Below are 12,175 nucleotides of genomic sequence, written 5' to 3'. Positions count from 1 at the left end.
CATAGGATTCTGACACGCCTAAAGGACAACTGATCTGTTTTGACTGATATCGTCCTTTATAAATCGACTTTTTGTTACTTAGGCAACTTTGAATATATGTATATATTGATTGCTCTTTCATAAACCGTAACTGTATTTAGAATATCAACCTGCTGTATTTTCAATGCAGAGCTTTGTTGCCTGTAACGTGAACGGGGATAAATTGAATTTAGAACCGAAAGCGCAGCGTGAGGTAACTAACGTACATAGCTAGTTATTTCATTCTGTAAAATAATATTATAGCATGCCCTTATTCAACATATGTATATATACATTACAAAAAAAAGAAATACAGTATAGTATATATACATGTATGTATTGTTTACTAACTACGATGTCATAAACGCATACATAAACACACACATACACACATTCATACTCACACATATAGACACACACATATATAGACATAGACATATGTCATAACATATACATACATACATACATACATACATACATACATACATACATGCAGATACAGACAGACATTGATTTCGTCAACGTGTCAATATAAAAATAAATCTATCACATTTGCAAAGACAGTGACATAACTACATATTTTTATAATGTACATTATTTCATCTTTAACAATACATGTGAAAGTTTCAAAGGCATATATATGGTTTCTAAATACCACCACGAAGAATAAAAACTAATACCAACAAAAATATTTAAACACTCCACTTAAGGACACACTTTAAGGTCATAACAGTGTAAACTGATGTATGAGTATTGTAGAAATATCATATTTCTAAAGCATAATTCATATATGAAGTTTACCCTTTTACCTCAACGCGGTGTCAATTGTACAATGTCGTTGTTTGGAAACCTACGAGGCACGTGTATCGAAAGTCCCCATTACACTGTGTTCAGTGGAAAACAGATTCATATTTCCCTACAAAACATAAAAAAAACTCTTTTGGCACTCGTATGAATCAACAATATGTTCATTGGGTCTCATAACCTCAGATTTCTAAAAAGCTAGCCACAATCCTAGTGGTGAAAATCCTTAACATTACTGTTTGATGTACAAAGTAGCTAAATTACTAAATGAATACAATTTTTTCTTCATTAAGTATTGCTATAAGCCGCATCACCAATATTGCTAATTAATGACCACCAAGACACGGTTTGGGCTTGTTGAATCCATTATGGCGAAGCATGTTTCACGCTGAACGGACGCGCGCCTTAATCACCTACCGTCTAACCTCCCGTATTTTAGAATAGTCCGCGAAGAGTTATCTCCCTTTAATCAAATGGCGCTAACAATGGAGAATGTGTGTCGACTCAAGATCAATAACTTGGTGAGATCAAAGTAATCAGATCACTTACCCTATTGGATGTAGAGCTTCACAAATAAATAATATATGCTCACAAATGTCAACATTCCTTTGACCAATTGTTTTTGTTCCAGGGCAGGTAGTACTACCAAATGTCAAGGTCTTGATAGTTTTCTGACAACGCAGATCTTCATATCATTGAAAGACTGTAAATCACAATACCGATAATAGCAATAAGTGTTTTCTTTTTAATAATGTAACTTAACACCTTTATCTCGTCATGGATATGTTTGCGTCGCCAATTTCTTAACATAAGCTCTACATAACAAAGTAGGTGTGTTTATCTTGCTTTCTGGTTCTGTTAGTGTTTTTTAATGGTGCGGAACTGAGAGAGTGTATGCACAAGAAGTGCATCAGTTAGTGGTAAAGTAAAGTACATCGTAGCCATCAACGAACGAGTGATTTAGTGCGTTTGCATATATAAGATATGAATACACAGTGAAACAAGTACAAGTGTTTGTCGTTTAACTCCGTTCTCAATATTCCAGCTGTATTTTCCCTGTAAATAGACCCGTGAAGATTCGGGGTATAACAGGTCTTCAGTAACCCATGCTTGCCCTAAAAGGCGTCGATGCTTGTCGTAAGAGGCGACTCACGGGATCTGGTGGTCAGACTTGGTTGATGCATGTCATCGTATCCCAATTGCGTGGATCGATGCTCATGATGTCAATAACGATGTTCATGATGTCAATCACTTGATTGTCTGGTTCAGACTCGATTATTTACAGACCGCCGTCATATAGCAGGAATATTGCTGAGTGCGGAGTTAAACAACAAACCAACCAACCCTGTAAATAATATTGTGAGCAACGATCCACGCCGTCGGTACATGCAATCAACAAAGCCAGTGAGGCTAACCATCCCATGTTTTTGGTTACAATTACGACAAGCATGGGCTGCTTGGGACCAATTCTAACCCGGAGTACTTAGGGGTAACATGTGCCAGCAATGGAGATGAGACAAAACACAGACTGAACATGAGCGAATTTATGCTGATCATCCGAGGTGTCCACCTTCATGACATATCAATCTTTAACGTTCACGACACTCCGATCCTTGATTTTAATGACATTACGGTCTTTAATATATCCCCATTTTTTTACATGATATCTCCTTATTTCATGATTTCTCCATCTTCATGTCATTGATATCACCATATTTCTTGATATTGACATTTATATGATATATTCATCTTTTATCATAAAACCATATTTCTTGATATAGCCAAGAACTGCTTTGCCGTAGCATGTCATAAACCCCAAACATTGAGTGTTTATATATCCCGAGAACCAAGCCGTCATCAAAAGCGAAATCTCTACCAAACAGACCAAAGTAGCCATAGATTCAGACATTTAGGGAGATTAGACATAACAGTACTTCTCTATAAGGGAACAAAACAAAGAAACTAATGATCTAATCAACACCAATCTATTTCTTTGATTTTGATTTCTTTTTCTCTGCATCATGTTTTTTCTTCCTCTTTATCCGGTCCTCTTGCCTCTTCTCCTCAGCTCTGATCTCCTCCATGGCCTTGACTCTTTCTGACCTCTTCTCTCCGAGGGAGGGGCGCGGTGGAGTGTACACATCTTTAGCTTCTCGAGCACGCTCCATCATTACTTTCGATGGTTTCGAAGCCACTGGTTGTGAGTCTAGTCTATGCTTGGTTGACTCTTCGGATCGTTCTGATGTTGCCTGAGACTCTAGATCTACGTCACTTTTTGACTTCTGCACAACTCTTTTCTTCTTATCTTTCGCCTTCTTTTTATGCTTTACATCTGAAGTCCTCACTTCAACTTTGCCGTCATATACGCTTGTGACTGCGTCAGCACTGAAAACTGATTTCTTGGCACATCTCACGCGGGAAGTTTTCGATTTCAAAGTATCATTTCTATTTATTGCTTTAACTTTTACACTGTCATCGTTAATGCGCGCTTTGCGCACATAATTCATCACGTCCATTCCTTCATCCCTGGAAGATGCGACACTTTCTTTATGCGCGATGTTGCCTTTGAATTTTCTGCTTTTTTTCACTCTCCTTTCAGGCTTGCCTTCTGAAGTATCAGCCACACTTCCTTCCTGCTTGGAAATCTTGCTTCGTATATTTAATGAAGTATCTGCGGTTTCTTCATCTTTGCATTTTACACTCTTTTTTCTATTTGCTTTATCTTTTAATATATTACCAGATTTCTCTGAATCATCATCACATTTAGTTCTAACTATTCCCTTCTCTTTCTGCATAGGTATAGACTCTAAGCTACCTTTTCTACAAGCGTTAGGAGTTTCTGCTTCTGAAATGGCACCGATATTACTTATACACGATTCTTTTGTTTTTATTTCAACTTCACTTTTGCCATGGTCCATATTCCTCCTTGGTTGGTCAAGATTTGCTTCACCGTCTTTTCGGACACGCTTGCTAAGTTCAGTAGGTAACAAGGAAGCTCCTTTATCTTCTGGAGAAAGATCTGTTTCTTTTCTCACTTTACCTTTCTTGTGTGTTTTAGTTTCTCTGCTCTTACTGTGTGTACGTGAGGCTGAGCGATCCTGGGGATTAACGCGCATTTTGTCTTTATGGAGTGTCATCATTTCACTACTTACGGACAGGAGCGTGGGTTCTGTTGAAGTTTCTGAAACATTCCTTTTCCCACTCCTATCTCTCAAAGATGTGGATTGTGATGAAGGAGATTTAGATTTACTCGTCCGTTTATTTCGTTCTCTTATATCGATTTCAGAATGACTACCAGTACCAAGTCTGCTTCTTGGTGTCACAGGGTTATTATGTGTTGAATGTGATGTGCTCACGTGAACTAACGACGAAGTTAGTTCATTCACAAGACCAAGTATTTTAGGTGCCTTCCCTCTTTTAGAATGAGTTTTGTGGTCTTTCGTTTTTCCATCTGTTACTTTCTTCTCAGCTCTCGTAGGGTGTATTTGTCTTCTGATTTCATTAGCCGTAGCGATATAAGGATTCTCTTCATATTTCCCTTTACGTTTTCCATGTCGACTATGAGGTGTAGAGGGCGGACGTTCCTTCTTTCTCTGTTTCTTTGGTCGGTGAATGTACACACACCCATCACCCATCAAAGTGTCTGGCGTTGTAGATCTTTTCTTCTGGTTTTGATTTTCAATATCAGTTTGCAAATTATCCACGGTGATTTTCTTCTGCTCACGTGTGACTACTGATGTCTTCTTTTCAACTAGCACACAATTTACAACACTTCTAACATCAGAAAACATTGTTTGATCCACTATTTTCTCTTTTGTCGAAATGCTGTCCTTTTTATGAACGTATGTCGATTCTTTATGCTTTATCTGAATATCCAACGGAGTGTTTATCTGTTCATTGCCATGTCTATTGAATTCAGTGTCCTGATCATCTTCGTTCATTTGGTTATCAGAAGACTCTTTGGGTATATTACTTGGTATTGTGACTTCTTTGTTCTCCTCAGTTTCAATCACTTCTTCTTCTTCTTCTTCTTCTTCTTCTTCTATCTTTTCACAGTCTTTTTCTTCTTCTTCATCATCCTCTCCTTCGTCATCATAATCATCATACTCATCTTCCTCATCATTTGGATCATCGTCCTCTATGTCATTTTCTCCTTCAACATAACTGACATCACTAGAGCCAATATCTGTTGTATCTTTATCAAGTACATGAAAGTCTTCAGGTACATTTTCTTGTCGAACAAGGACACTGGCTTTTGATACTGTACTTTTGTTTCTTTCTGATCTACTTTCACTTGCAATTGCAGAGTTTCTCTTCGTATCCTCCTCCTCCTCCTCTTCCTCCTCTTCTTCTTCTTCTTCCTCCTCCTCCTCCCCTGCCTCCTCTTCACTATTCTCATTTTCTTCCTCTTCTGTGCTGTCTTTTCTCCCAGGGCTACACTGACTTACAGAATCTCTCTCCGAAACAGCTTCCTGAGCTATCTCAGCTTCCTTCAACTTTTCATTTTCAATAATAATTTCGTCATCTTCAACGTCAGCCTCTACCAAAGATTTTTTCTGCGAATCATCGTTTTCATGTTTTTCTGATTCCCTCAAAGGTTGTATATCTTCTTCTTCACCTTCCTCGTCACCTTCTTCTTCCTCATCATCATCTTCATCATCATCATCTTCCTCATCGTCATCTTCCTCCATTACTTCATCCCCATCATCCTCTTCTATCTCCTCATCGTCCTCTTCAATATATTCTTCTTCTTCTTCATCATCGTCCTCATCATTTTCTCTATCTTCGGACCCATCATCTCCTATGGTAGTTGATTGTGTGGACACAATTGTTGATTGTTTACTTAGTAGTGTTATATTACTATTTGACTGCTTACTTAAAATTGAGGTCTTTCTGCTCTGACTGTTCCTGTGATTTGAAACTGTTGAAACTCTTTTCTCAACACTGACATTAGAACTTTCAAAACTATTGTTTCCTTTCACAGATTTATCACTTTGAACTGATATTTTCTGAGAAGATCGTTGTTCCTTTGAAAGATTATCTGCCTCTGATGGTACTTTTGGTGTATTCACATCTGTACTGCTTGATAATTGTGAGTTTGTATTTCGTTGTTCAGGCATGTGGTGAATATCAGCTATGGTGTGACTCTTTTCAACATTGCTTCCATTGCTTTGACTATCTTCTTTTCGTCCTTTAGCTTTGCCTTTAGATGAACCTTTACCTTTAGTTGTGTTAGATTTTCTGAGGAAATAAATATAAAAATGTTTGTTAAAAAGGTAATTCGATTTTATCTTTTTACCTTGTTAGTTTCTTATAATTATTAATTAAAACTCATAATAACAGCATTTACATCCGGAAAAAACTTTTACTCCAATCTAAATTATCTAAATCATAGGATACTTTCCCTGGCATGTTTCCTGTTTACCAAAAAAACATTAGCTACCAAGATTAATAATGGAAAATTTACGTGCATTGTTAAAATTCATGTTACAATGTATTATTAACGAAACGTGAATTATTACAGTCCCTACATTAATCAGCATCGATAAATGTATGTTTTATTTCAAGGAATGTTTGTAAGCCGAGCATATTGACATGATATATCCCATGTCAATATTGAGGATCAAATTTCATTTTCTTCATCTGACAAACTGTTCCATGTTGACATGATCACCGACAATGATCATTCTCAAAAGTCGTGTAATGATATTAACTTAAGATGAGATATGATAGTGCCATTATGATGTTGTTATCAGTGACAAGTTTCAATAACATACTAAACAGTATTTGTAATTTATTCCACCTTTACAATTTAAGGAATTTAGTTGCCAGATGAGGCCACCTTATCACATCTTGAACCTCGCTTTAGAAACCGACTATCAATGTCTGGTGAGCCTTGGCATTTATGAGGACAAACCTATTTCTTCTTGAAATTTGTTGGTAAATATAATACTCAGTCGGGTTTTACAAAACCATAATTGTTCTTTGGACGTGCTGTAAAATATTTTCGGCTCAACCTCTCAGAGAAAAATATCAAGTATGCTTTGAAGAAGTGATCGAAATAATATTGTGTTTCCTACAAAAGCCCAGCCCTCAGAATGTAATGGTCTGTTCAGTAGATTATGGTACAAGCATTATTCCAATTGATTGGTTGGTTGGTTGTTTAACGCCGCACTCAGCATAATCCCAGCTATATGACGTCGGTCTGTAAATAATCGAGTCTGGACCAGACAATCCAGTGATTGATATCATGAGCATCGATCCATGCAATTGGGATTGATGACATGCATCAACCAAGTCAGCCAGCCTGACCACCCGATCCCGTTAGTCGCCTTTTACGACAAGCATAGTCATCTTTTACGGCAAGCATGGGTTGCTGAAGACCTATTCTACCCCGTAATCTTCACGGGTCTATTCCAATTGAATGGTAACGTAAATGATCCATACTCCTGTTCCACGTCGTTGTCGTGGGAACTTGCTCCCTCCGGACTGAGTCGATGACTGTCAGATGTCGCTGACTTTGGCCCCTTTTCATCAGGTTCCTCTCCAATTGGGGTCAAAGGATTACTCCCGGTCTTTAAGAGACAATAAAGTTCACGTTTAAATGCCTCTTTGGTGCGCTGAAACAACAAGTGCCCTGTGACCGTGACGGTGAGCGTGGGAACAGCAATGTACAGCCTATGGCTTAATACTTGGTGGATCATTTTTGAATGAATATATGGGGAAATGATTTGACATGATTTGTTAAGTTAACAGTTTTGGCTTGGCTAACAAGGCAACCAATGAAATATAATGGAAGTCGACAGATATTTTTTCTTCAAGAAACGAGAAGTCGCCAAAATGTTCTTGTATTATTTAACACTGATCAGTAACTTTCATTTATTTTGGGGTCGTATCTTAGATGTATAGCTTATACCGTTCATTTAATATATCATTTAATTAAATTAAATTATATTCATTTGATGCAATCATTAGTGTTCGATATTTGAAATATTTACGCATGGTTAATATAAATTCGTAGATAATGGTATATTAGTAAACGTTTATGTCATTTCCATACCAACGTTTTGATTGTGAAATTTATTCTATCGTTATGGATAATAGATTATGTTGGGGTTTTTTGTATTAAGACACGTTATATTTGTCTTTTCTGTATTACTTTGAAACATAGTGACTAAGAAAAAGAATGGTCAGTATCAATTACGGAATAGCCCATTTTTTGAAACTTAAAAGAAGGACAAGATAGTATATATAATTTTCTCCACCACATAGGTAACGACAATAACTAGTCACCTGTTCCTATACATATTTTTCAGAGGAGATACTTGCAATATATAACTATAAAACTAAATTACATTTTGGCTAAGATAGATGTTATTCATGGATAACGAATTGACAACCATTTAGTTCCAGAACAAAATATTTTTTCCAATTTCTTTACATTGATTTGGTCAGTAGGATTACTTTATAATATTTTTCACAAAATTAAATATATATTTATCAGTTTATAAAGCCACAATATTGTTTATACTTTATACAAGGTTTTGCTATAGTATCTCATTTATCCACGCCAATTACCGTGGGGGTGAACTTCCGCGTTGTTAAAGGAATCAAAGATATATTATGAATGAATCGCCGTCTTTAAATAAAGGAATTAAAATATGTGTACATGGTACAGTTTCAACAGTGAATGAACCTCCATTAAGGCAGACCTAGACCAGTTTTCAAAATTACTAGCAGCTCTCGAAAAGACGAACCTACAATTCACAACCATAAATTCGGACTTATCGGACTACCATCGCAATGCTGTGTTAATTGTCGTTCCTTATTCAAATAGCAATTGTGAACAATTCAGAATTAAGAATTGAGATTGAACTATTTTACTTGGAAGGTGGAATAGAATATATCAAATGACAATTAGTCATGTTAAAAAGTATAGTTCACAGATTAATATCTGTTTTCTATGAAACGGAACTTGGTTCTTGTTGTTTGTTTTGTTTACTTTGCTTTTCATTTTACTTTTGTCTTTCTCATTGTTACTTGCACATTACTGTTTATGCATACTTGTGATAGGAGTGAGAAGAAAACGTGAATGCGTTTGTGGTAGTGAAAAAAGTGAGTGATAAATACATGTGAGAAAGATAATTAATTTACTCTGAAATCTCAAAAATATATTCATCTAATATAACGAATGATATGAGAAGTGATTAAATAAAAATGGAAACAATGAAGTTTTAAAGTTGTTTCAACAGATTATTCATGGTAAATGGAATATCTAAATAATATCATTGATAAATATAACAAACTAACTGATATGATCCCAAATTAAATCAACTACGGTGTTCGAGGGGTGACTGAAATATTCTGAGCCTAAGTTTAAAGGACTCCGTTGATGGAGGTGGTTGTTAATTATTAACTGGATTTCACTAGTGTAGAAGTCTTCCTCCTCACGAGCAGGAATGGCATCAACATCACTTGCATCATGCTTGCCAGACAGTTCGCCCTTCAAGTTTACCCTTGATATTCTCCAGTAGTTGCCAAAGCAGATAATATTAGCTTTAAATGTCTGACCTTTCGGGAGGTATAACTGTTGGAGATCAGTATGACCATTAAAATCCCGGGAAACCGAAGTCGTCACATTGCCAGCTGATGGAACAGACTTTGCATTCTTCGGAACCATTAGATATTTCCATTGCTTTGGCTGATGTTTAGTCGCTTGCTGATAGTGCACCCAAGACTCATCCATGGTTATAAATCGATCATGATAATCACCTTGGCTGCTTCAAAGCGACGTAAATTCTCACGAGATATAATGAACCTGGAACGTTTCTTGGAACCCAGGGGGCACGGGTGGCCCAGTCGTCTAAGGCGCCGCGATTCGCTGTGCAGAGTTGCGTCCCTTGGGCACGCCAGAAACCTATGATTGTGGGTTCGAATCCCGGTTCGCCCCGATTATGTTTCTAGGTTGTCAGCACCATACCCGTGCTCGTGGGTTTCACCGAAGTGGTAAACGTCTTAGACCTGCGTCACTTCGGGCTTTCCTCCCACATTAAGCTGACATCCATTATCATTTCATGTATTTCATCAACATTTCCTAAGTGGTGGCAATTGAAGATCGTTTTGATGTTGGATCATCTTCGAGGCTCATCTGCCTACATCTATACAGTGACACTGGAACGAGTACCTTAACCTAAGGTTGACACCATGTTCACGTGGATGGCTTTAGGAGTTCAGACAGAGATACTTCATGAAAGCGCGGTTGCCAGTTTTGTCCATTTTCGTCCACTGGGAATACTTAGTCATTTTGATGCACAAATATGCTGCCTGATTCTGTATTTGGTTCGAATGTTGCCTGTTGGCATGGAACGTATTGTACATAATACACTCAAACTGTGATGATTGTACCATACATCCTTCGAAGTTGGGCTCAAATTTTTTCAGCCACCCCATTATAAGCTAAGGATGCTCGTAAAATATACATCTGGACAACAGGAAAATGGATAGTTTTAACATTTTAAGTGCCGTGCACATGCAATTGACATGCCATCAGTGAAAACAGGTGATGTACAATGGAATCTGTATGAAAACTGCTAATAATATATACCAGTCAACGTTCGATAGGGATACACATATATAGAGCTTCTTCGGACCCAAAACACACAAATCAAATTGATGAGTTGGGATATCATGAACAATGAAACCCTATCAAAGGTTAAGCAGTATAGTTGTCATCCTTGAGTTGGAAACTGAGAACATTCAACAAACACAATGTTACCGAATCATGACACTACGAAATGTTTTACTCTTTTAAGGAACAGGATTACCGTATTCGACGTAATAAGCGCCCAGGGGGCTCTCAAACTTAGAAATAGGGGGCTCTTATTAGAATATTATTTGTCGAAGTTTCCGTGGTTTATGCTAACAGCCTGAAATGTTCATGTACGACAGATATATTTTTCCAGAATTTAATTGCCCATAATTACGGGTGCGTATTATACGTACATTGATCAATCGGAAGGGGTGCTAATTTGGATTGTTCACGAGCCAATATATAGGCAAATATCGCCGTGGGCGCTTATTAGAGCGGGGCGGTTATTACGTCGAATACGGTATCTTTTTTTCCAATGCAAGGATGACGAGGTATTTACTACATACACTTTTCTTCCTGTCCTTGGCATCATTGATGGTGACAAGGAGTTCCTCGTATACCAGGTCCTGCTCCAGTTTCCTCCAACGTTTCCTCAACTTGTCACTTTTTTCAAAGTGTTTTGGCATCAGGTCCTTACGGGCCAGAAATATCTCATCCTGGAGATTCAGTTGAAGGAACCGGTCAAGATTGTCCAGCGATGAGTGGAGTCTGTCCACTGAAACACAGAACAATAATCGTCGGACCAATATACTACAGTAGTCATTAGTAAGCGTATATCTTAAGAAATGCGCGTAGCTAAATAGGTTAAAGAAGGGGCGGTAGGGCGATTCAATGTGTGAAGCCAATTTCTGGCGTAAAACAGTTCTCACTCACTCACACACTCACTGACCCCATTAGTACCATTACCTAATGCGGTTGTGGCATCTTTTTCCTTTTCCTTTTCCTTCTTCTTTGGTTCTTCTTTCTTCTTTTTGGATTTGGTGTTCCTCCGTTCCGACCGGTTACCCCTGTGGTAGACATTCATGGGCGATGGGGTTGTTTGGTACGACGATGACGTCGAGGAGACGTCGTCGAATGTCGACGTGCTCATTGTCTCTGACTGTTGCCGCTGTTGATGAAAGAAACTATTATATAGATAGAAATAACAATCTGCGGTTGAGTTTATCGGCATTTAGTCGCGAACGCTTGCAGCTCAAACGAGCACCGTACATTAATATCCCCCACCACGAAGTTGAACGGGGGATATAAGAACGCTTCTCCAAGGGGACAAATTTTCTCAAAAACTATTTAAGTCAGAACACCTTATCTTTGGAACATCCATCTTGTGTAGCGAACAATATTACTTTTTGAGAGTAAAATCGGCGGCTATATAAAAGTTTCCAATTTCTTTTCTGAAACAAGTTATATATTTTCAAAGCAATCCCAGCCCTTATCTCATACATTTATAATAGCAAATGTGTGCTTTTCTAACTTTAAGTTCATGTATGACGTCTATTTTGAAAATTCGGATAAAGCAGGTATGTGGAGGAGAAAATGAAGCATAATCTGTTAACTTTTTTTTGTTATCTGAAGGATTTTTTATATGTTTGCAATTCTCCATCTGCAATCAGGGGTGGTGGGCTCGATTCGCCACATGGGTAGAACGTGTGAAGCCTATTTCACCGCCGTGGTTGCTAAAAGCGACGTAAAACCCAACTCACTCAC

At 37.7% G+C, this 12,175-nt stretch overlaps 1 protein-coding gene across 1 annotated transcript in view; it reads right to left on the bottom strand.

The window, feature by feature from the left end:
* Positions 1-2,807: 2,807 nt before the first annotated feature.
* The window catches only part of LOC139463589 (enolase-phosphatase E1-like), a 31,879-nt gene continuing 22,511 nt past the window's right edge, over positions 2,808-12,175 (bottom strand). Inside the window, exons 3-6 of the mRNA XM_071244861.1 lie at positions 11,378-11,579; positions 10,978-11,186; positions 7,270-7,397; positions 2,808-6,063 (exon numbers count right to left, since the gene is read on the bottom strand). Coding sequence (XP_071100962.1) covers positions 2,808-6,063; positions 7,270-7,397; positions 10,978-11,186; positions 11,378-11,579 — 3,795 coding nt within the window. The remainder of the gene's footprint in view (positions 6,064-7,269; positions 7,398-10,977; positions 11,187-11,377; positions 11,580-12,175) is intronic.

The sequence above is a fragment of the Haliotis cracherodii genome, unplaced genomic scaffold (assembly GCF_022045235.1).
Source record: "Haliotis cracherodii isolate W230 unplaced genomic scaffold, xgHalCrac1.p SCAF_16, whole genome shotgun sequence".
In the NCBI taxonomy this organism is placed as follows: Eukaryota; Metazoa; Mollusca; class Gastropoda; order Lepetellida; family Haliotidae; genus Haliotis; species Haliotis cracherodii.
This window is presented reverse-complemented; position numbering and strand designations above follow the sequence as displayed.